At 35.5% G+C, this 26,790-nt stretch overlaps 1 protein-coding gene and 1 long non-coding RNA gene across 3 annotated transcripts in view; both read left to right on the forward strand.

The window, feature by feature from the left end:
• The window catches only part of LOC131382423 (uncharacterized), a 34,417-nt gene extending 25,402 nt beyond the window's left edge, over positions 1-9,015 (forward strand). Inside the window, exon 3 of the long non-coding RNA XR_009211893.1 lies at positions 8,941-9,015. This is a non-coding gene — a long non-coding RNA (uncharacterized LOC131382423). The remainder of the gene's footprint in view (positions 1-8,940) is intronic.
• A 9,670-nt stretch (positions 9,016-18,685) lies between these two features.
• LRP1B (LDL receptor related protein 1B) overlaps positions 18,686-26,790 on the forward strand; it is a 1,938,417-nt gene continuing 1,930,312 nt past the window's right edge. For both annotated transcript variants that reach the window (XM_058434432.1, XM_032145942.2), the window contains exon 1: positions 18,686-19,578. In XM_058434432.1, coding sequence (XP_058290415.1) covers positions 19,380-19,578 — 199 coding nt within the window. In that variant the 5' untranslated portion in view covers positions 18,686-19,379. The remainder of the gene's footprint in view (positions 19,579-26,790) is intronic.

Here is a 26,790-nt window from a genome sequence, read left to right on the forward strand (position 1 = left end):
CCATTAAGCAAAAGCTGAGGATAACAACAAGACAAAATGATGGACTAAGGTGTAGCTGCCAGCTTAGCGTGATTAATTCAAAGAAATTTCTTGTAAGGCTATTGTTCAATAATCAATATTTATAATGTTTTATCATGGGATATTGAGAACATCCTCTTCAATATATCTTTAACAGTATGACATAATATGCATGATACATATTTAAAGACCTGTAGGTGAATTGAAAGAACACTGGACTAAGGACCAAGAGATTGATAACTTATTCCTATTTTTACATTAAAAATCATTCTGTGACCTTGAGCAAACAAAGGGTACGTTAGTCTTTTCCTATCCATAGATTGAGTTGGTAAAGGAAATGATGCCTACATTTTTTTCTTCTGGCTCAAGAAGTCAAGGGATATATGTATCGATAATTTTAGTAGATACTAATGTTTCCATTTGCAGATGAGGAAAATGGGGCCAAGAGGATGTAAATGAGTTGTTTAGGTCACATGGTGAGTAAATATGACACTGGACATTTCACTCAGTTTGCCTTACAGAATGAAAGATTATGCTGGCAGTAACGTAGAAGACCAACTCGAAAGGAACGAAGCTGGAAAATAAAATAGACAAGAGTTTATTTTAGGGTCTATTATTTTAGGGTCTAGGTGAGCAGCGATTAGAACTTGAAGTAGGGTTATAGCAGTGGATGTGGAGCGTAAATGGCAGATACACATTATATTTATAACAGAGAATGAGGAAACCTTGAATGTTCATTTGATCCACTAAATGTGCAGTGAAGAATAGGGAGAACTCTAAGATGGTTCTAGATTTCTGGCTTGGGGACAGCATAAATGGCATTCTCTGTAATGAGAAATGTGGGTGACCAAGCACTAGAGTGAAAATAATTGGTTTAGGAAAAGATCTCGGCCCAAAAGGTGTTTAAATGTGTTTATAAGAATATATATATATATACACACACACGAATAAATATCTGTAGATTCATACACACACACACACACACACACACACACACACAGAGAGACAGAGAGAGAGACAGAGAGAGAGAGACAGAGAGAGAGAAGAGAGATGCTTAGACTATATTTAGGCCATACAGAAACAGGAAATGTCCAAGCCCCACGGATGTGGAAATAATAAGCTAGAGAGCAAATTAAAGTAGAAAGAGAAAATACAATACAAGTCTGACTATGATCTTCTGTGAGCACTGAATCATAGAAGAAGGAAGAGAATCTAGGAAGAAAGAACCTGTTATTGAATTAAAATAATGAAGAGAGTTTTACAGAAGTCAAGGAAGAAAAACGTTTCAAAATAAAGGTCCGAAATGTTCCACGGAAATTAAATGAAATGTGTTGTTTGGATTTGATCAGGAAATTTTGTGTGATCATGAAAATGTGTTTGGATTAGATCATGAAAGCTAAAAAGACCGGTGATTTCAGTCAAGGAAATTTTAGTGGTTTGGTAACACGTTAAGTCGGATTTTAAAAAGTTGAAAAGTGAATGTGAGATCATAAAATTATGGACATTTCTGGAGAACCTGACAGATCATGAGGTTATCACTGCTGTGACCAATGACCTTATACTGACATCAAAATTATATGTTGACAATAATCATATTATTGTCACTGGTACTATCTTTCCTTGAGGTGATATTGATTATTGCTAACATTTTTGAAATCTTTCTTTGGCCAGGAAATTACATAAGGCAGCCTGCAGATCAGGTAAGACTGAATTTACTCTATGAATCCAAAGATTGACAAATGAAGCCTTACCAAATTAGGATTTCACTGTAAAATCCATATATGTGGTAAAATAGACATTTTACCAGCATAACCACGCCAACTGCAGAACAAGTAATATCAAGTTTCGGTGTGAACGTAGAGCTTTATCTGTGTTAGTAAAGACTCCTAGAATTGATTCTTCTTTAGAATAGAGAATGCCTCATTAGCCACTGACACATTATAATTGCCATGTACTCTATTTAAATCTAGTTCTTGTTAGGGATGTCTCCGTGCTGTAATAACCCTGTCAGTCAACATACCACACATTCTTATGCACAGGAAGTTCTCTTGAAAACTTCAAGCTATTATTAAATACTTGTGTTTGGACATTGCCCTTGCTATCAGGTTTTAATGCTTAATAGGAAAAGGCATTTTGCTTTAATAACTTACTTTCACTTTCTTTTACAGATTCGCCAGTAGGAAAGTAATGTGGTATAACCGTAATGTGGTGTTGGGTTAGAATATTGGCACAGCATCTGGAATCCAGCATCAGTTCTGTTACTAACTAGGGATGTAAACTTAAGAACATTTCCATAAAGTCTCTGGATATTTATATTTCTTCTTGATAAAATAAGGAGCTGCAAGAGAATATCCCAGAGAATCATTCTAAAATGATTCAGTGTCTCTAGATGCTTTTGCATCTTACCTCCTCTAAAGATGAGACATAGACCTCCCACTGGTCTTCCCAGAAACATCGTGGGTACCACTCAAGTCTGTTAACATTGGCATAATACTCATTTTAATATCATTCTCTTGGACTGGATATGTGCAAGAGATAAATGGTAGCTGAGCAACTTCATGAACAGGTTTTATATGTGAAACTGAAGAGAATCAACAGTGTGCAAAAAGTGTAAAACAGACCATGTCAGGGGAATGCTCAAGTAAGGTGAGCAGCTGTGAGCATGCTGACAAAAGCATCAGCAAACACTCTAGCTTGGTACATTGGGGGAAAACAGCTTTTTAAATAAAATTCTGGCTTACTAGGATTCCTAAGGGTAGAGGCACTCTAACATCTGGCTTTGTAAACAGTAGCAACCTCTGCAAACCAGAAGATAATCTCTATAAGAATATAGTGAGGTAAAATGGCTCATCATAATCAGTCTCTGGTGCCTCTTTGCGGAACTAGAAATTGTTATCAGAGACATCATCTTTGAACTCTTATGTGTTGAAATGGTATCGTCATCTAGGCTTTCTTACCAGGTCTCGTTTATTCTATGGCATTAAAACAAAATATACTGAATAAGATGCTTTGCATGTACCTAAATTTCCTAGAACACACACTGGTCTAATTTTAACTTGGCTGATAGAAGATTATGTTGAATCTCTTTTTGTACCATTCCTTGGGCCAAAGCAATTCATCAGGTAATTCACTTTATAAAGTCATCACTGCTGTCAGTTAGAGCCTCCTCTCCCCATTCCTTTCCCGTTCCACTTCTATTATTTTCATCAAAAGAGAGATAATTGCAATTTCACTTCTAAATTCTTAATTATCCAAACTTCATCCTAATTCTAGCAGCTTTCTTCTTCTTCTTCTTCTTCTTCTTTTTTTTCTTGGGATGGAATCTCACTCTGGCACCCAGGCTGGAGTGCAGTGGCTCAATCTCAGCTCACCGCAACCTCTGCCTCCAGGGTTCAAGCAATTCTCCTGCCTCAGCTTCCCAAGTAGGTTGGATTACAGGCATGCGCCACCACGCCGGACTAATCTTTTTTTTTTTGTATTTTTAGTAGAGACGAGGTTTCACCATGTGGGCCAGACTGGTCTCCAACTCCTGACCTCAGGTGATCTGCCCGCCTCGACCTCCCAAAGTGCTGGGATTACAGGCATGAGCCACCACGCCCAGCTAATTCTGGCAGCTTTCTGTCTCTCTCCCAAGTGAATATTCTGCCACCTCTTCTCTTTTACACTATATTGCAGTTTGTATCTTTATACCTACATTCAGTGTTCTCAACCAAGGTGCATGTCAGATCTACACAGGCAACACCAAAGAAAGTATTCCCAGCCTACCATGGAATGCTGATTTTAGAAATTTTGAGGGCAGTAGCATCTTTATTTTTTAAAAGTTCCTGGGTGATCCTAATGTACAGCCTTGTTTGAAAACCATGGCCCACTTAGACGGTTATTAGTATCTTTCATTTTTAATGTGTGATAGAGCTATAATATTGTCTTTTACAAATTTTATGAGATCTAAATGATCTTTTCATATTTATGACTAAAATCCTGAAGACTGTCCTATTTTTATGTTTTTAGTTAGAGTGGTACAATGGCTTGACGTATCTAGTGACTGGACTCAAGAAATAAATTCAGACATGAGCCAAGCACTCTACTAGGTGCATTCACTTTCATTATTTCATGTAAATATTCTAACTCAATCAAATCGATATTATTATCCTCAGTTTGTGAACAACTGATGGTCAAAATTTTTGAATCATTTGTCTGACGTCATATTAATTGATCTGTAATCTACAGAAACCAGATTTTTTGGATCCTACCCCGGTGCTCTCTTTCATCACTGATATTTCCCAGGTGTATTTCAGGGTCAAGACTGAAAGGCTGGAACCCATTATCCTATAACTGCTGCTTTGTGTCTTCCACTCAGTGAACTTGCTGTTCTCATAATAAAATAGATCTCTCATTTGCTGTTTACTCACAGTTTTCTTATTTGTTTTGTTTCGTTTTTTTGAGATGGTATTTCACTCTTATTGCCCAGGCTGGAGTGCAATGGCATGATCTTGGTTCACTACAACCTCTGCCTCCCGGGTTCAAGTGATTCTCATGCCTCAGCCCCCCAAGTAGCAGGGATTATAGGCGCCCATCACCATGCCTGGCTAATTTTTGTTTAGTAGAGACGGGGTTTCACCATGTTGGCCAGACTGGTCTCGAACTCCTGACCTCAGGTGATCTGCCCGCCTCAGCCTCCCAAAGTGCTGGGATTACATGAATGAGCCACCACGCCCGGCCTACTCAAAGTTTTGAAGATCCCTTCTTATAGTTTATTTTCACAGTGGGCTTGCTACCATCTGAAAACGTCTTTGTACATTATATATATAGTCTGGAAGCTTGACTCTGGAAGTCTTCATTCAGAGGACAATATTGTTTATCAAATACATAATTTTACCATTGCTATTCTATTTCTAGAGGAAGATAACCCCCCTTAAAGTCTTGCCGTGACACTGTTAGTGCCTTTGAATTAAAGTATTTCTTCTGAAGAAAACACCGAGAAAGAAATTACATTAAATTCCTTATTTTGTATATATTTATTCTTCCAAAAATTGAAGTCAAGTAATAAGCAGCAGTTTCTCATATATACTTGCCTTCTCTCTAGTTATTTACAGATTATATTTAGTAAATTGCAAAACTGAAAACAAAATTAATCAGTTCTATAGTTCTCAAGTTCTGGGATATTTAGAATTGATAAAATGCCTACAGTCTGCCAGATTTTGGACTGAGTAGCTAACTGAAACTACAGGTTGCATATTTAGCCAGCAGTTGGAATATTCCTAAAGCCTTCCCAATAATGACTTAGGCAGAAGACATTAATTTAGTCTTCTTAGCGACTTCTTTACACCCCTTAATGCAGTTTTTGGACAGTGGCCAGACATAATCCCAAATGATTATCGAATTTGCTCTCTGCCTTTAAAATATTTAAGAAATTCCTAAACCTGACTTTGGAATCTCTTTGCAAGGCATTTTACAAAGTCTTATCTATTGTGGTTGGCTTTTGCACTTGACTCTGTGAGCTTTGATAATTTCTTTTGGACACAGGCATTTTAAGAGTAATTTTTAGTGTGTGGCTATTTAAAGCAGAGAATGTGTTAATATTTACATGAGAAGTCTGTCAATAATTTGTAAATTGTCCTAGTCATCTTTTGCACAATGTATTGAAATGCCCCTATTATGATATACTGTATTCTTCAGTTTAAAGTAGCTTCTGGAATTTCTATTCTGTTTAATTAGTCTTTCTACTTACTCCTACATCATTAGTTTATTCTTTAATTGGTATGGCTTGTATTTTCCTATACTGTTTTCTAGAGCAAATATGACCACTGTCCTTCTATTCTTGTTAATGACTCTTGTCTTAGCAATTCTTAGCTATTTATTGTTTCTAATTTAATGTTACTATCATTTGATCAAGTTCCAAATGAAGTAATTATCTGAGAATTTAATTTGAGATTATATTATATTTTAGGGTAAATTGAGGAGAAATAAATTTTTAACTTCTATTCACATAGTATGAATTTTCTTCATCAAAATCATAGTGATTTGTGCCACATTTCATAAATTCTGAGCAAATATGACCTCAGTTATCTTTCAAAAAAAGCCATCAAATCTTTGTGTAGACTATTGTAATATCCCTTATTTGATCATTGCTTTATATGTTTTGCATTTGAAACTACATTGAAAGATGTATATGAGGTAATAATTACTTTTACTTAACTTTTATCAATATAATGTATCCTCTTTTATTAATTCATGTTCTATAGGAAGAATTCAATTGTTTCTGATATAAGTACTGTTCCTCTTAAATATGTAGGTTTTTATTTGCCTCTTTTTTTTTTATCAAGGAAATATTTATTTATTTTTCTTTGAAAGAAAAAAAACATAGATATTTTGTTAACCATTATATTCCCGGATTTTCACACGTTATTTGTTACATAGAGTGTATTCAATAAATATTTTGAACAAAAATATTTAAAATAAAAAACATGCAGATAAATGTTAAAAATTCAATCTGAGAATCAATGTATTTTAATTAGAGTATTTAATGCATTCATATTTATTGTGGCCAGTAGGTACATTTGTTCTTATTATTATCATCTGTCATCTTCCTTTGTAAATATATTTCCTTGGTCTCTCTTTTGTTTATTTTTTGTTAGTTATCAAGTTTTTTCTAGTTTTGTTTTCCAAAAAATTTGGAATATATCTATCCTGTTACCAGCACATTTTCAAAAGTCTCTAATTTTTCAGCGCCAGAAATAAGATAAAATCTTTTCCTATCATTTTGTAGAATAAGAAATTGACAAATTATTATTTCTTTCGAAAATTCTGTATAATTTTTTGTTAAAAATTTCTAACATAGTGTAACCAGATTATTTTTATTATCCCCAAAAATAGATATACTTTTTTCAAGCATGATTTAAAAATATTTATATTATTCTATCAAAAATATCCTGTAACTGTTATGAAAACCAGATATATTTTGAGGCTTAGCTGAAATTCTAACTCTGACAGTTTCCTTTATACCAGTTTTATTTTTTTCCAAAATCTGTATTACTTATTTTTTACTTTATACTTTTAACTTTGTAATTCCTATATGCTGCTGTTTATCTCTGGTTACCTTCTTTTAATGTGTCTGTATCTTGTGTCTCCAACTAAATCAATCTGCTCCTTTGGGAGCAACAGTGTGTCTTGTAGAACATGACTAGGTGGACAGTGAATCTGGCTAGACAGCGTGGCATCATTAAAGAGATCAGATCATTAAATAGATTAGTCAGGTTGCAACAGGCTGCCTGGGAAATTCCTATGAGTGTTCTGCAAGTGATGGGTCTGGCACAGTGACAGCAGATGTCAGCAAGATTCAATAATTGGCACCCCAATTGGAGGCCCTGGCGTTATCATCTCGAGTCCACTCAGGTGGACATACTGGTTTGAAGAAATTAAGTAATTGGACCAAATCATTTGGATTGTAAGCGCAGAATTTAGAAATGAATCCAGAATTGCAATATGCAGTCAGGGAAACTTTGTCCTGGATCACTGGATTAACTAGGTAGGATTCTTTAAGTTGCTTTTTAATAGCTAAAAGATTACTTTAACAACCTGTGATAAGAATCTGGAATTTAGGCTGTTTTGACCATGGGAAAGGGAGAAATGAGAGATGAGATCCAAGAAGGTATATGTGGAAGTGTGGATGTAGGCTTTCAGGTGATACAACTGTGTATTGGATGGATTTTATGTCCCTAGCTAGTCCGTGATATGTTCAAATAAGATATTTTATTGCCTTCAACTTAAAGCGCAAATTCTTTAGTATGCCTTTAAAAATGCATTATCTGACACCTTTGATTTTTCAAAATTCCAGATAATCATTTTTCACTTTACTATCTTGCAATACGTGCCTCAACACGTCCTGTTCCGTCTGCTAGAATGATCACTCCTCACTTTTATTCCTAGCAAAATATTCAAAAGTCATCTGAAGTGTCCCCTTCTTGGTGATATCTTTTTTGCTCCACAGGAAGCAAAATAAATGTATGTTTATCAAAGCCTCCACTGTACATTATGGATACCTTCCTTTATAGCACTTAGCAGGAAACTTTTTAATAGTCTCTTCAGACCTATTTTCTCATTAGACATATAGCTCTTGAAAACAGGGGTCATGATTTTCCACTAGAGTAATCCCATCCCTAAGTACTGTGGTTTTCAAACAAGCACACAATAAATTAATGAGAATAGAAAGGAGAAAGGGAAGAAAGGAAATTAAGGCCTCCTTTTCATTGCCTACTTATATTATTGCTTCCTTACCACTATATCAGTTCTGCCTTTAGAAATTAACTAATACAAAGCAAAAAAAAACAAAAAAGAGGTTTTAGCCAGAGACTATTTGTGTGTGTGTATTCTTTTCTTAGATAAGGATATTAATGACAGTTCTTGGGATCCACATACATTACATAGAATATAAATTCAATAGTCTATTTTAGAGAGGATCTAATTACAGTCCTATCACCTAAGTGGGCCACTCTGAATTAAAACAATCGCAGCCTTGGTAGGTTATTGCAATATGTTTTTAAGCCAGGTAAAGATAGAGTGGATATGATAGAGTGGCTAAGATACATATTCCTTCCTCCTCTTGTCCACCATTTATTTTTATTTTTTTAAAACAGAGTCTCACTTTGTCACCCAGACTGGAGTGCAGTGGCGCTATCTTGGCTCACTGCCCCCTCTGCCTCCCAGGTTCAAGCAATTCTCATGCCTCAGCTTCCATAATAGCTGGGATTACAGGTGTGTGCCATCAGGCCCAGCTAATTTTTGTATTTTTAGTAGAGACAGGGTTTCACCATGTTGGCCAGGCTGGTCTTGAACTCCTGGCCTCAAGCGATCCATCCGCCTTGGCCTCTCAAAGTGCAGGGTTACAGATATGAGCCTGGCTTTGTCTACCACTTTCAATTGCAGACTACAGTACAAATAAGAAAAGGCTCATAAAACCCAAGAAATCTAAGACAGCACACCCTGCCATCAAACTGCCAGGAACAGGTAAGTATATGTATTCTTTCATTCTATTTCAATATTGTTCATAGATGTCAACTTGAAATTTAAGAAATCTTGAGAGTTCAAAGATTCTATTTCTAACCATATCAACAACTGCCTGTCCTCACATACAAGGATATTCCATTTTCATTTTCTAATACTTATAGCTAGTTGATTGTTCTTTTTATATATTAAGAGAAATACCTATATATAATAGACATAAATTTTTAAATACCTGTTTTGAAATAAAGTAGTTGATACTATGAATGTAGACAGAATAACAGGCAATGAGAACTTTTACAGGAAATATTTAGCAAAGACAGAGAAACAACTAAGTGTTAAAATGACAGTTTTCTTTGGCTTTTCAAATAGGCGGATATGAGGAAAGAAAATATTCATATTTATATTTCACAGATGCACATTTTTATCATTTTATTTTTATTTTAAATAAAAAACGCAGTAAGTTCTTAAAAGCTAACCTAGCTACATGAACAAAAATATAAAAAGTATCCTGTAGGGGGCACTCAAGTACTATGAACCACAGCATCTGCTTCCTCTAGTTATATTTTGTTTGGATGAAAAGGTGTAGACCCTTGAGCACATTTTCATATTACCTTTTATATAAAGAACAAAAGTGAGTAAAATAAATGAAAATACTCTTTGTCACACTTCTACTATTCCCCAGTGAAAGATAAAGGTATATTAAGAGGTGTGGTTAAATGGCATTTGGAGAATTATTATTCTAAAAGCATAAAGGCATGATAGTTGTAGACAGCTGAGGTGTTGAGCATTTTCAAAATTCTAAACAAGGTTTCTTCTGCATTATATTTCAATGCCAAGATAATTATCATTCTCTTCTGAAGACTGTTTTGTCTAGAACAGTAAAAGGCAGAGTCATGTACCTAATTTTTATTTAGGTTTTAAAGAAGAATAATATGAGAATATTTAAATTACTTTTAAGAAATATAGCAAGGAGGACTTAGTCAATCACTTGCACAGAGAATTTTTAATAAACGGTGGGGACCTTTTTTAAGGTGGGGGGGTAGATGAAGGGGATGACAAAACTAAAATTCACTCCAGCAGCCTGTGTACCAGATGTTGTTTCAACTGATCTATGTTTAGATAGCTAAGAGTTCATTTTAACCAAATCCTAAATGAAAACTTGTCACAGCACCTAAACGGAATCAAAACATGATTTCTTTAAAGTGGTGGTGGTGGGGTGGGGGGGAGTTTCATTTAAGCTTTGAAATCATAGTTAAAAGAAGTTGCTTTTTACTTTTAATATGATCATATTACAGCAGCTTAAAAATGAACCTCTAAATTCCCTCAGGATAGTCATAGGAGCCCCATTACGCATTTTAAACACCAATCTCCCACTGAATTTCCCTTTGAAGCGCTTCACAGTGCTCCACACTCAGAGCACGTGTGTTTTATTTCTGTTATTTTCACACAAGAGAACTTAATTTGTGCTTTTGATTTTACAACGGGACGTACAAGTACTAACTGCCTTCATTAGCTTGTTCACCACTATCACAGTTGTGAATAATGAAATCACTTCCAGAGCCATTTGCCAAACGGATACTTGGGACATCTGCATGTAGGTACCGTCGAATCCTACAGCCTGTTTACAATATAAAGTAAAACATTAACCTTTTTTCCATTTTGATTAAAGCTATCAAAATATTTGCTTACATAAAATTGAGTTATATGTCAACAACTCTTAGCAATGATTTGAGAAGAATCTCAGGTTATTATAGATGTACTTTAAAAGCATCAAACTTTAAATAAAATAAGGTAACTTGTAACTCAGACTTCTTGAATTTAGTAGTTACTATGGCCAAAAAGATAAGATTTTCCAGAACAATCTTGATTAGAAATTGTCTTCTTCTGGCTCTATAATTTTATTGATTATGCCATGTGTTCAATTTTGGCTTGGAAACTGTGATTATCATAAATAAAAAGTGTGGAAGGGGAAGTAGAGGGCAGAAGAAACTGGCCTGAGAGCTACAAAGAGAGCCAGGCAGTTGTCACCATGACATCCCTGAGGCTATAACTTGCTTTCACTTGCAACCTACAGCTTGAAGCATGATTGGTTTTAGCAACTCCCCAGCCAAATTCAGGCCTGGTGACTAGATGTCTTTTAATATATATAAATTATATATATATATTAATGTATATATATACACATACACACACACAGACACACACATATATATATACACATATACACATATATATAGACACATATATATACACATATATATGTGTATATATATATATATTATTTTATGTGATCAACAGAATATGTTACTTTTTCTGAGCTGTTTTCCCAATGGCTTTATGTATCTTTGTGGAAATGTCCAAGTTGATTAAACTCCTTAGTTTTAGATAAGTAATATCAACAATCCTTTGATCAATTTTACATGTTATCCAAATATCAGTCAATTTGTGAGTATATATTTATATATACATATACTTTTTTATTTTTCAATTCATTTTATAGGCTTTTCAGGCAAAGCTCAGTAAAGAGCATAGAAACCATTTTCTATCATTTCTATTCACTTTCTTTCACCAAGAAAAAATTAGGTTAGAATCAGTTAGGAGTAATATACATCTAAAAGTACAAAATTGACATTTCTTTTAGAAGTACATGCATTTTATCACAAGGGAAAATATAAACTCTAAATAATAATCATATATATTCTTGGTCGTTCTGTGTTCAAGGTATTTATCCTCTTCTACCTCTTCTGTTGTATACCTGAGAATAACTTGATCTTGACGCTCATTTTTGTGGTTATTTTAGAGTAGGGTTTGCAGAATGACATGAATGATACCCTGGGTAAAGTCTATTTACATTGCAGAATGTAGCAATAAAAAGTCATAAGTGCATTTAATAATCTTTCAACCATAATTTAACTTTGTTGGGATTCATCCATAAAATCACATATTTTTACAAATCTTGGTAAATATATTTAAGTCCAAATGTCACCATTTTTTTTTTCTACAAAGAGAGACTTGACATAAAATTAAGGCATTCTATTTATTTAGGGCTAAAAGGCACTTTTTCTTTTGAATTGTTCTTGTGATTCAAAAGTATAATTTTCATAATAGAAAAACACTTTTAGAGGGCAAGACACATTTTCTATCTGAGAGAATTTTTTTTTACTTAAAAAATTAACAATGTTCTAGAGAAGTTAGTTTTGTAAGTTTTTCTTTAAAACAAACTTTAAAAAAATCTAAAAGCCCTACTCTAAGTAAATGTCACTTACGACACACTTACTTAGTACTTACTCTGTGACAGGCACTGTGCCCAAATGGAGCTGTTGACAGCCTCCCAAAAGCAATTCCGAGTGTGAATTAAGCAGGGTGCTTTTTGAAGAAAGGTATGTTTTTCTCATCTTTCTTTCCTTTTTAAAATTGCTTCTCTTTACTGTTTTTTTTTCTGTAATTTATTATATGAGGGCCATTTGTCTATAAATGAAATAGAAAAATAGAATAGAAAATAAAATAGAAAAAGATAATTAGTCTTCTTAAAAAAAAAAGTGAAACAATCTCCCCCTCTAAAGTAAAAAACAAAGAGAAATAAACTTGGCCTAAGATAATATAGCTACTAAGCACTTATTTACATTTTAACAGTCATTCATTTTATTAACGTACATATTATGTCATAGGGTTCTGGCATCTCATCTTCTCAGCTCCCTGTCCATGGCCCATGCCCAACCTCTGTCTTTATCATTGTAGTATCCTGATTACTTCAGATATAAAGATGTATTCCATGGCAGAAGGACCAGGGAACAGCCGAGATAGGAGATATTAAATAAGTTCAAGGGAAGAAGTGGAAAGCCATTAATCAACAGTAAGGCAAATTGCCTTTGAGTGCCTATTATAGGAGAAAGCATTATATAGAAAGAACATTTTTGGGGGGTTGAAAATTATAAAATGCTAAAGGCTACATAAAAAGTAAATATAAGAAAAAATATGAATTGGATATGAAGTTGGAAGTTATTATTTAAAGGGGATGAGATGCTCGAAAGGGTCACAAATAGGTCTTCATTAATAGCTACAATAAAAATAAATAAATGAGTTGAATGAATTTCTCAGATTCTCTTTTTGTCCTGATTTTGTGTGACCTCACAACATAATAGAGTCCTTAGAATCTAATGAACATGTAAGCATGTATCACTGTTGATATTTCTGAAAGTTCTTAATATTTCTGTACTTGCTACCAAGTTCTAGATCAAAGTATGTTGTGATTTAAATATATTTTGTGATTTCTTATTCACTGTTGAATTCTAATAGAAATTGGGCTTTCTCTACGACTAGAAGACACTTTCCAAGAAAGATGCAGCACTGATTTTACTGGGTGATCCCATTAGTGGCCTTTCTGTGTCATGCTTGTGGTTTCTGAGCGGACGGTTTCCATGCTGATCCTGGAAAGTCAGTCCTTTAGCACAAGAATGATATTAATATTTTATTTAGATTATATGCTATGTTCCTGCAAGAATTATGTTTATTATCCTTATTGCTATATGCATGGTCTAAATACAGTGTCTGTCACATAATATAGAGATATTTAGTGAATGAATAAATTCATATTCTCTGAGCTACCACTTCTGTGAAGTAAAACAAACAAACAACAACAACAACAAAAACTAAAAGAATACCAACAAAGCTGACTACATAATACAGGAAGAAGTCAAGAAACTTTATTCAAGGTTTATTTCTGATATGAATAAAATGAGTGGCCTCAGACTAGTCACCTTTTCTTTCTCTAAAAATTTTTCATTCGCAAAATACGGTAAATTGGAGTAGATTATTTGAATGTTCCTCCCAGCTCCAGCAATCTTAAAGTCTCTAATTACGATTAAGGAGCAGCAAGATGGCGACCAGAAAGAAGGTCAGATATCAATATTCATAGGTAGAAACATGTCTGATGCATATTCAGACAAAGTGCATCCTGACCGTGTCCACTGACAATCAACCCTCCACCCGATACACTAATTCTGTTCTGGATCTGGAGAAGGCAATGTGGAGGTCATATCGAACACACATATGTCAGGGTCTAAAAGTACCAAAGCAACATACTTTATAATCAGCAACTGACTTAAAACCCAAGGTCTAATTCCATGTGAGTGGAGTGACAAGGATTTGGTGAATTGTTGACATTTTTGTATTAGCTACACAGGGATGGCAATATTACCAATTTTACCTTCTCTTGACATATCCAAAGAGCAAAATAGGATTTACATCTTCAGAGTATATTATTATTATGGATGTCAATCCCTTAAAAAACAAAAAAAAATGATATAACTTTTAGTCTTTCAAGTCTTCTGCTGGCTTGGTCTAAATCTGTAGGCTCCTTTTATTTTTACTGTCAAAAGTTTATCAAACAAGAGTCAGAAAAAAATCCAAATAATCAAATCAGTATTAAAAGCTTATATTGTCTTCTGAAACTTATAATTGCTATCAGTCATGCTTTTCACCATAATATTTTTGTCTTAAAACATTTACAGATAGTAACAGTAAAGAGAAGCTGAAAATATAAAAAGAGAAGACCAATGTAATTGTCTTGGAAATAGTTTTACTTTCCAGATTTAATTAGATAATTGCATCACTCTTAATTTTCTTTTCAATTGTGCATACCTCCAAATATTTTGTCTTAAAACATTTACAGATAGTAACAGTAAAGAGAAGCTGAACATCACTCTTAATTTTCTTTTCAATTGTGCATACCTCCAAATAATTGCTTAACAGTAAGAATTAAAGTTACACCAAAATCTTATTTATCTCAACCAAATCTTTATATCCTAATTGAGACAGTTTTCTGAAAAACAGAACACACTTTTGAAGAAAAGTGGTTAAAAATGTGCATTGAAATGTTGCAGTTTGAGAAATAACTTGCATTTAAGTTTTTTTTTTTTTTTTTCTTAAAGGCTTTGACCAGAGTAACTCTGTTTCAAGTTAAAGAACTGATAACGTTCCCTTAATAATCCTTTCTCTCTCTCTCTCTCTCTCTACCTCCTCCACCCCATCTCTCTCAATCTCTTCCCTTTCTTTTTCATCTTGTGTCTGCTGCTGCCTGGCAACTTTTCTGTCTGGAAAAAAGCAGGGTAAGAAACTTAGCAGGCCTTGCAATGATAGCTACAGATATCCTTAGCAACCTAACTTTCAGGCCAACTCTCCTTCACACACATCTCTTCCATGAGACAGACTGTCAGCTCCAGCTTGTTTAGACACACGTCTTCTCCCTAACTTACGATGTTCAGATGTGTAGCACAAATTGTTACTATCTACAGTAAGAAATCCAATCGCACAAAAATAATTAAGTTAGCAGAAATGAAATCTGATGTTTGATCACATGTATGGAAACTGTGGCTCTAATTGGGAAGTGTAAGATTGCCACTGACTGATAATTAGCATTCGTGTGTTGTTTTAAAACAAAAAGGAAGAATGATGGGTTCTACTTTGTTTAATTTATCTTAATGAGAGATTTCATAATATTCTATAGTTTGATGAATTAATTTATTTAACTTGTCAGTGTTAATAACTCTGATTAGAATGAATAAATTATAATGGATCCTAGTAACAAACAAAATTCGAACGCTAACTCAAGCTTTTCTCTCTTCACTAATAGTGAACTTTATTAATTTATTTTTTCATTAAAGCAGATATTATGGGGAAACAAAAGTATTTCATAGAAATTATACTTAAGCTTTTTTGTTTATTTATGATCCATTAAAATTCAATGGTCATTTAAAACCTAGGAGCAAATTATTTAATTTTAAAGCTCAAATTTGTTCTACACTTTTATCAACCTCACTGATGCTCATAGAAACCAATCTTCTTTTATAAACTGGTCATTTTCAAAGAATATCTGGAAGAAGAACCACTTTATATAAGATATTTGATGTGGGACAGACAATTTTATCCCATTTCATTTCGACACTGGCTTTATTTCAGTTTTGGAGCAAATACATACCTTCTGCTTAATATTTAATCTGTTTATTACATATTTTGGCTTCTTGGTATGAATCAGTATCCTTAGCATAAATTTTAGTCTTAAAAACTCTTAACAAGCATTTAAACTCATGTGTTGTTGTCCACTTAAGTTCTGGTGCATACCTAAGCACCTATACTTTCACCAAATTTTTGAGAGAGGTCTTATACCATTTAGATCTTTATTAATCATGGTCTTAAAATAAAGCTTCAGTTTTTTTTTTTTTTTTTTGAGGTGGAGTCTCACTTTGTCGCCTAAGCTGGAGTGCAGTGGCAGGATCTCAGCTCACTGCAACCTCCGCCTCCCAGGTTCAAGCAATGCTCCCGCCTCAGCCTCCTGAGTAGCTGGGACTACCGGTGCGTACCACCACGCCCGGCTAAATTTTTGTATTTTTAGTAGAGACGGGGCTTCACCATGTTGGCCAGGATTGGTCTCAATCTCCTGACCTCGTGATCCCCCCACCTCATCTTCCCGAAGTGCTGGGATTACAGGCGTAAACCACTGTGTCCAGCCTAAAGCTGCAAATTTTATTTTATAGATAATACTTCATTGAGATTCATTCACGGTGGAAATTAAGCTTAACATGTTACCTTTTATTGGTGCTCCAGCCTATACTTTAGTAACTAATCTTCCATATTTACTATCCCTATTTTATAGTAACTGTTTTGAGTCCTATGTTATTCATGAGTACTGACTTAATTGGTGATTACTTAAGAATTCTATTTTGCTTTATTATACTGGTCACAATGTACAGACAATGAATTTTTTTTTTTTTTTTTTCCACTCAATGAAATAAAAAAGTCAACCAGATGATCTAAAAAGATCATATGCTTTTTACTCTGGCTAATTCATTTAACAGGCTATTAGGAGGCTCTACGTATTTGTAATGTAGTATATTTAGAATACAAAATCTCCTGAGTATTTGCTACTCTTACGATCTTTCCTAGCTTTTCCCTTTTCCAAGCTGACCACGGAATCTGGGGCTGCTGCACGTACTGCAGAAGTGAATGAGTCAGCGATTTTTAATCATAGCATTGGGGCACTTTAGTATGTGGTAAAAGTCTTTGGTGGGTCATACTGTTCTGGGCTGCTTTCCTTTACCTTGCAGTGAAGTGGAGGGCGATTGGTGGTAATCTTTCAGAAGAGGAAGAATCTGCATGTCCTTAGTATATAGTTTATAAGCACTCCTCATTTTCTTGCCAAGAGTTAAGTGGATACAGATCTCCTAATAGCTGACCTTCTAGTTGACTGAATGGGATCATGTAAGAAAGACACCTGCTACGTTGTCCCAGTGAATAAGTTTGTCATACAATACAGAGGTCTGTGGACCCTCGAGAAAGAAACCTGGCACATCATTCAAATCTCTCTCTCACACACACACACACACACACACGCGCACACACACATATTCTTTAAACTCTGCCACTCATTTCAAAGTTTGTGAATTTTCAGTATGAAGTAAAATATATAAAAAAATCTATCTTTTTATTCTATATTGTACAGTTTATTATGAAATAATAAACATATCTAGGAGAAATTAGACATGTAACAACTTTAGAAGAAAAGAGGCATACACTTCTCTATTACAAATACAAAAAATTAGCCGGGCGTGGTGGCGGGCGCCTGTAGTCCCAGCTACTCGGAGAGGCTGAGGCAGGAGAATGGCGTGAACCCGGGAGGCGGAGCTTGCAGTGAGCCGAGATTGCGCCACTGCACTCCAGCTTGGGCGACAGAGCGAGACTCCGTCTCAAAAAAAAAAAAATTAAGCATACACTTTTGAATGTAGGAGTCATATTTCAAACACTAAATGGTTGTATTTTCAAGGGAAAGTAAACTTTATAATTTAAAATATGGAAAAAGTGACAGAAAATACATTTATAATCACAGAGTAAGAATAAAAAGGTGAAATTCACAGATTATTGACAATGTTCTGCAGAGTCACCTCTGTGTCCTTTGATCTAGTCTAGTTTTAACGGCTTCAAAGGAGCATCTGAAGATGTTTCTGGATAATTTTACTCTCATAAATAGGTAGATCGTAATGCTGGCATTCACTTATAAGTCTCAAACAGCAAAGTAAACAAAGCTTTTAAAGTATCTTCCTTCGCTTTTCAATCGTTCTCTTCCCTTCTCATAGTTTGCCTCTCCACTCATGTCCAGTTTCAAAATAATAAATACAAAACCTTTTCAACTCTTGTTCTTAGAAGAGAATTCCTGATGTTACAAGGAAGAAAGTAAGTCTTCAACTATTAAGATTTCTGAGTTTTAATTCCGTTGCCACTTTGGAATGGCAAACTGAAATTTTAGAGATTGGGATGATCATGTCGTGAACTCAAGTGGTCATAAAAACAACTTTACTAATATTATTACTCCAATGATTCACGTTGATGCCTCCGATGGTTCGGGAAAGTTCTTACACCACCCCTGTAGTACATGGAAGAGGAAAACAAAACAAAACACAAAACAGAAACAACAACAAAACCCTCAAAGTCTGTTTAAAATGGCTCGAAGTACCCTTTTAAAGACAGAACCCCAGGGAAAAACGCTGCCAATTCGTTGCTTTATTGTTCCCTGCCTGGGGACCTCAATAGCCTTTTCCATTAACCTTCCCTTCTTACGCAACGTTTAATGACTTTGGGGGTTGTTTTGCTTTTTGTTTCTGCTGAGTCACTAAATTTTGCCTCTTTGTCCCCAGGTGCTGCTCAGCATAAAAGTTAAAAGTGCAATTCAGGAAGCACTGGGATTCTGTGTAGAGCCGAGGAAACCATTTCCCTAAGAGAAGCTCTGTTCCTTGGCTTCCCGGGAAGGAAGCTTCCGAGGAACGAAGGGATCAGCCCGCTTTGCCTGCAGAAGCAGCCCTGTGCTTGGCTGAGGGTTCCCAGCCGGCTGTGAACGGCGAAGTATTGTAGGCGCCTGGCTGGCTCAGCCCGATGCAGAAGTCTCTCCCTTCTCCAAAGACCCAAATCCCTACAGACCCAGCTTCGAGTTACTTTCCCTTCCAGGGGATTAAAATAATTGTGATTTGTGGCGCTCTCCGTTCGCGGTGGGATTTTCCTGTTGTGTTAAATGCCTCTTACTAAGTAATAGATGTGATTTATGTGGACGACGAAGGGGTGTGTGGTGGATTCGGTGATTAATCAGTGAATTCCCATCCGCTGGCATCTCTCACTGCCCCTCTTGCGTGATGTAAGATCAGACGTACCCTGCATTGAAAAGTCAAGACACACGGGCGGCTCGCTCGCGCTCACACACGCTCTCCCTCCTCTCTCCCGCACGCGCGCATCCCTCCGCCTTCCGCATCCTGCTCCAGGCAGGAGAAGGCGGACTGGCTGGACTCATTGAGCTGAAGAATTTCCAGTGACATTTGTAAATGACGCCGCTCGATTCCGGGCTCCAAGCGGCCGCTGCCGCCGCCGCCGCCGCCGCCGCCGGGCCGAAGGTGCCGCCGAGCAGTCTCCAGCGCAGGCTTCCTTACCGGGCGACCACAATGTCCGAGTTTCTCCTCGCCTTACTCACTCTCTCGGGATTATTGCCGATCGCCAGGGTGCTGACCGTGGGAGCCGACCGAGGTAAGGAGAACACCTCCCCGCTCCCCGCTCCCCTCCCCTGGCTTCCTTGGCTTTCCTGCTGGGCGATGCTTGCAGATAAGTGAGTGTGAAACTTAAGTCCTTGCAGCTCTGCTCGCCGGGACCGGGTGGCCACCGTGCGCTGGCCCCGTGGGGGGTGAGAGGTGCGTTGCGGGGGTTTCTGAACCAAGTGCCAGAGTCCTCGGCACCCCCCCACCCGCCAGCTTTTCCCTTTGGCCGTTTCCCGGTCCCCATTTTGTTCCCTCCGGGAGTGTGGGGACTTGGCTGTGCGCTTCTGTCCGCGCATCCTAAGCGCTGCAGATGTTGGGATGAAAATTCGCATTTCAGAAAGACTTCCCTCCGCGATGGCGCTCAGCTGCGAGCTTTTGCGAGCTCCAGGTTCTCCGCGTTAAGCGTGTCCGCCCTCAGCTTAGCTCCCAGGTTAACTTCTTTACCTGCTGCATTAGAGGTCTGTGGAGCGACGAAAGCGCCGATTCAAGCCCCTTTAGTTTCTATAGCCCCTTTCTGGGGGCAGACTGGGGTCAGAGTTCTGTCATCAGCTTTTAGGGCGATTCCGGGCCCACGCACCTGCTTGAACTTGACTTTTCCATTCTGAGGGTCTGTGACACTGCCCAGGTGCCCTGAGGGGCTACCCCACCCCTGGAGTGCCTCGCTCCAGTCTGGCGCTTTGCTTTTCCTTTTCTCCAAGTAGCTAGTGAATGGTAGAAGTTTAGAAGGGAATGGATATGGGGAGCAGAGGAGGTAGGAATTAGAATAAGCCAGGATTCTATAAACTTTCCATCTGGAAAATCAAGAATCCCTGTGCGAGTTTAATAATCTTTGACAACAGATGCACTGGTGAAAAAGGGAGGAAAATACTAGATGAATATTTAGGGCATTGGCCCTGGCCTTGGAATGGTTAACTGGTTAAAGTAAAATCAGAAGTATCATAGATCTTTTTTTTAAATCAGAAAATGAGCTTATATTGGCTGGTATAGTTCAGCTTTTTAGCTTAAATGAGAGAGAGAGAGAGAGAGAGAAGAAACCCAGATCCCAATGCCAAGCAAATAGGCAAAATGTTGCATTGGGAGATTTAGTTATTGTATTTATATTAAGCAGATTATGAATTGACCAAAAATATTGCTTCATTATAGGAAAGAACAGGGGAATGAACTGTAGTGTTTCTATTCAACCTGCTGTTGGCAGCCAGATTCTAGCCTTTATAACATACCCACACGTGTTATTTCCTCTACCAATGGTGGGACTAATCTGAGTTCCTTTAGGAAATCTGACATTTACTGGTGATAATCTTTTAAACATATCATTGCCACGTAACCATAGCTTCTGAACTTGCTCAACTTGCCTTGAAGTTGGTGTGGAAAAGTTGGAAACTATACTGATGAAATGGAAGCACATAGCTCTCCTTGAAATCATGGTGTCTTTGATCTGGAACAATCAGCTCTCAACCTTTCTTAGGAAAAATGTTTGAAGTTGGACCAGAGCAGATGAACAGAACGGAGCTTTTCAGCCCAGTGTGCTAGCAAAATATAATGGTACTGGCAGACTACTGCTATTGGGCTCTTCCTGATTGAGTCTCCAATCTCCAGAAATTTGACTTCATCCAGAGCTGAGTTCTCAATGCTTTTGTATACATTTATGGGGATAGAACTATTGCTACCATGATTGGAGTAAATATCTAAATAGAATTGTATATAGAACATAAAAAATACCCCCCAACTTTCTTCTGAGATAGAATATTGAATAACTAAGAGGATTATATTTGGTGCCAATTTAGTTTCATGAGGGAGAGGAACATCTAAGATAGAAGCAGAGCACATGGTAAATGATTGCTAGTTTTTTTCTAAAAAATGAAATAGTGTCGTGTTGTATCACCACGTCCACATGAAGTACTATATCAGATAGCACAAGTAAAAATAATTGTAGACCAGCACTTTACCACTATTATATATTTAACACACTTGCAAAACTGTTAGAAAAGAGCTAAAATTCTCACAGTTACCAAAAGTGAAAAGGATGGGCCCCATTTGGAAAAAGGAATTTTAAAAAAGAGAGAAATCTTGTTGAAAGTTAAGAAAGAAAGTGTTACTGCATTATGACAAGCTTCCCTCACTGATATGCTGAAACAGAAGATATGGGCATATAAACTCAAGAAAGAAGTTAATGAGATGTAACTTTCTGCATAGGCTTATGTCAATCGTCCTTGAATAATAGAACAGGCATGTGAATTACACAGGTGCGTTTTGTAGTGCAAGAGCTAACTGCTTGACAAAAAATGAGAATTCACATTTAGGTTCTACATGTACTTATTGTGTAATAGGTAGCTTCACGAACTGTATGAACTATATCAGAAACGTTTGTATTACCTTCTAGCTGTGTTTTTCCTTTATACATTCATAAGTGCAAGCATTGTATTAATTAGAAAAAGGCTTGAAACCAACTCGTATGTTTATGTTCAAACCATATACATGCACTTGTCTTTTAATTCCTTGTTTATTTTATTAGTTTATATTGATTTTATACAGAGCTAAACTAATGTACATGTAAGTTTTTATTACATTCTATCACATCTTAAAAAGGAAACACCTTTGTAACTCTTAACAGCCAAAATTGGAAGATAAATCAGATTCACTTAAAATCAACTAATTTGTCATATAACAATGTCATATCATATCAAAGTATTGCTTGATAAGGATTAAAACTTAAAAGGAAGCATATCTTAAAGTGTCAAATTTTCTGAAAAGAAAAGGGATTGAGAGGCCTAATGCTAGTCTCTATTAAATTCTCCAGTGTGATACAATGTGGAGGCACATTTCCAAATAATTAAAGTTCATGCTGTTATAGTCATTTTAATGTATCTGTATAGAAAACCATCTAATAATGGCAATTAAATGTATATCAAAATTTTAATCTCCCCTCAAAGAAGAATGAACTGTGATTTATGTCTCTTTATATGCCACAGATAACATTAAAGTTTTGTTTTGAAGAGGTTGCTAATCTTTGAATTTGTTCTCTTTCTCTCTTCTCAAGCTCAAATTTAAACTGAGTAAGAGAGAAAAGAGAAAATCAAAAAGGTAAAGAAAGAATTTAAATGTGCTAAAACAATAAGAAAGAATGTGAATTGCAGAAAACAGAATTCAGGAAGAAAAAAGGAGTTAAGAGAAAGCTGAAGATAAATTTAGGAAAAAGATGAGTGGATGGATGGACGGATGGATGGATGGGTGGATTCTGCCATACATCAGAATCTGAATCAGTATTTCTTGAATAGATTAAAATACTCGAGATAAAATAATTTCTTAAAATGTCTTTATCTCGTTATTAAAAACATTATATGAAAATATTTACAGTATAAAAGTAATTTAAGGAAAGTGCCACCAGTGTGAATCTGAATATAATTAGACCTCTAAGAATGGAGAGAGACATGAGAATATTGCAGAAAAATTAAATATTAACTGTGCTAGAATTACAAATATGGAAGTGATTTTTTTAAAATGTAAGTGAAGGTAAAGGAAATTTTCTTAGAAACGGTGGTAGATGAGTGATATGGTTAATATATTCTTAGGATTTAGATGACACTTTCTAAATGCTACTTGTCTTTCAAGGTGGAGGTATGCAGAAATACTTAGTTTGCAAATCTATTGGATCCAGGACATTAGTTTCTTGCCAGTTACCTTGTCAATTTCTTTTCTCAGCCTAGGGGATATCATAAAAATCAGCTCCATTTAAAGTCACCTGAACTGAACAGGACTTGGTCTTCTAAAAGGATTATGATGTTGAGGGAACTTTATATCTTCTCTCCATTCTATATATTAATATGATCCAGTTTTTTATGTTTCTGCCGTTAATTTTTGTATCTTAATATGAAATGTGCAACTCTCCCTCCCTTTCCTTCAGCATTTTCCTGGTTATAGGAATTCTGTGTAGTAAAAAGTTCCAATCAAACATGCTGATAGATTTCTCTATCTTCTGTGGCTGTCTGTCAAAACAATTCTTGTACAAAGGAAACACTTGTCTTCATTCTAGATAGATGCATTCAAAGAAAGTAGAATTAATCCTAAAAGTTAAACATGCCTGTGCCAACATGATGTCATTCATTAAACTAAGTTAGTAGTAAGTGGAGCCCACCTATACAATTGCCCCCAACCCCGTTTTTATCTCTCTCTGTGTGTGTTGATGTGTGTGTGTATATCTGCTTTAAAACGGCTTTCCTTGGCACAAACGCCATTAAAAATACTACTCTGGCTTGAAAATTGGTGATGGTTTTTATGAATGAAACTTTTGCTTTCCAAAACTCCAGATAAACATGTCTATTTATCTGGACAAAAAAAAAGTGAAATGAAAGAAAATTTGAGTTATTTTTTGACTCATAGCATGTAATATTCTAATACGTTTCAATATAACAAGTATTTTGTTTTAACAGAATCTGACTGTGTGGCAGAGACACGTGTCAAAATTGTCTGTTTTGGAAATGAATATAATTATGGTATACCCAGTGCTTATAATTTGAAGCAATACATTTAGTAGCAGAATGCTAAAGAAAATAAAGCCAAAGATTGAGTTCCATCATGAATTAATCAGAATATATGCCCAGCCAAAGTCCTGTGAGAAAATACCTATGTCTACCTTGGATAGTTTTAAAACTTTTCTTAAATTTCTTCAAGAAACCTGGCTTCCCCTATATAATCCAGGAATAATGGCCAAAACTATCTTGATGCATAGAAAGGTCAAATAAGAAGGTTTTTCTTTTGGTTTTGGCAGAGGAGGGGAGAGAGTAGGAAAAATTAGCTAACCAAACAGAAAAATGTCAAGGGATGCTTTTTATTTTCTTCTGTGGAGTTGCTATACATTTTCACATGGATAGGTATTCCCAAATTTAACCTGTATCACAAACCATCGTCTAGAGACATAAAAATGAAATTGCAACAGAGCAATCACAAATCGTATAGTCTACAGGCCTTGGGAACATTCTCCAGTTATTTTATTTTGGAAGGAGATTTTTACAACTTACTAGTTTTTTGGGATAAAATGTTATTTAAACAGTAAATAAGACAAAAAATGAAAATATCTCTAAAACTAATTTGGGTTTTTAAAAGTTGGTTTTTGGACTAATTTCCATATGTGAGTTCCACTGGCACGGAATGAGTATCTTTACCTCACTCACTCAATTTTGAAAAGTATGCAATAGTATTGAATCTCTGTTCTGGCTCTTCAGTGCTCTCTCATTTGAATAACATGTCAATCTCACCAAGTACATCTGAACCCTCTATTTTAGAGAAAGGAAAATGAAGGATTCAGGAGATTCTGCCATACAGCACAACAAGTAAACTTAGATCTTCAAAATGTATACGCTGTTTTTTTTCTATTTGTCTTCTATAATCTGCCCTCACAATTTTAAATCTATATTTTCCTCTTCATAAATGATCCGATGGCCTCCCTTTTTCCCCTGGCACAATTACAAGGCCAAGTTAGAAAGTATGTATTATGTATTGCTCTGTTCTAAATTGAGTGACATTAAAATGTAGAGTCAGTCTCACTCTCTCCATCTCTCTTTCTCTCCATCCTTTCGATTTAGGCTATCTCCATGCAAGCCCACCTATTTTGACTGTGCTCCCTGACTAAACTAATTGATGAAACTGACTAGTAACTAAATGGAAATCAAAACTATTAAATCATAGCCATACATCCTGTAAAAAAAAAAGTAAGACTGGTCTTGCAGGAAAAGCCTAAATTGAGATTCTATGAAGAAACAATAACAACAACATATTTCCCTGAAAGAATTATGCAACACATTTCCAGTTTGCAGAGCAAATCATATGTGCTTTTGCTGTTGTGTCTCTCATACTAGGCAAGTGAAATACTTTTGGTAGTAACTACATATTTATACAATGGGGTATTATACAAATTTAAAACACTATTAGAAAATAAATAAGTATTCTGAATTCATTTGTACTCAAAGAGAATTTACTATATTGAAAGTGGAAATTTATTATTTTTCTGTTTGTCTTTACTTTTTAACTGAATTTGTATTTCTCCATTTTGTGAAACATTAAAAAAATTTAAATACATTCCAAAATGTGGTTTCAAAGATTTTCTCTTAGTAAAGAATATATATAGTGGAAATCATTCATAAATTGGACAACAGGATTAAATGCTCTTTTAAATATGACTATAATAATTTTCTTATGCAGTCACATTAACTTAGTTTTAGTCTACAATTAGGTACCCAATTATGATTTTTAATAATGCAATGGCATGAATAAATAAATGAGTATACCCATTTGTTGATCTTATTCCCTATTATTTCAAATTTGTAAGTATCATTAGTGGAAAAGAGTAATGCTCGTTTTGGAAATAACCATATTTCAACATGATTGGGGTCTACTCAAGTGGGAGGGTGGGAGGAAGAAGAGGAGCAGAAAGGATAACTGTTGGGCACTGGGCTTAACACCTGGGTGATAAGATAATATGATCAACAAACCCTTGTTACACATGTTTCCTTATGTAACAAACCTTCACATGTATCCCCAAATCTAAAAATAAAAAAAAATCATGTTTTTCTATTGTTCAACAACTCTACTCATATTTGTTTAATAATGATGTATTGTCTACATTTGGGATTTCTTCTTAAATATTGCAGAATAGTTGTAAATATGTAACCCTTTTCAAAGGTGTCTTTACCTTTAGAAAAGAAAGAAAATTAATTTTGATTAATACATTTGTACCATAGATCTATTTGTTTAATCTTATTTTTCTCAAATATAAGCTTGTATATAAAAGTTTCTCAGATATAAGCTTGTGTATTTAAAAGTTTCCATTTAAACATGAATAATATTATAACTATATCCTTTACAGAAGTTGACAAAATACCTTTTCATATACAATTTCTTCCAACTTTGTTAAGAGAAAAGTAACAAAAAAAAAAAAAAAAAAAAACTTCTTGAAGAAGATAGATCATGTTGCCTTGCTAAGACACCGACATTACATTTCATCTCACAATACATTCTTATTAACAGTCAGACATCTCTTCCTGAGTTGCATACACCTCATTGTCCTGACTGACTTAGCCTTCAGACCAAAGGCAGGTATTGTTGAAACATGACCTCATTTTAGTCAAAAGAATATGTTTCTTCTTTAGGTAAGATCAAGGTACCACCTATCGTCTCTTGTTTTATTCTTGCAATCAATAGGACATCCCTT

The sequence above is a fragment of the Hylobates moloch genome, unplaced genomic scaffold (genome assembly GCF_009828535.3).
Source record: "Hylobates moloch isolate HMO894 unplaced genomic scaffold, HMol_V3 SCAFFOLD_24, whole genome shotgun sequence".
Taxonomy (NCBI): Eukaryota; Metazoa; Chordata; class Mammalia; order Primates; family Hylobatidae; genus Hylobates; species Hylobates moloch.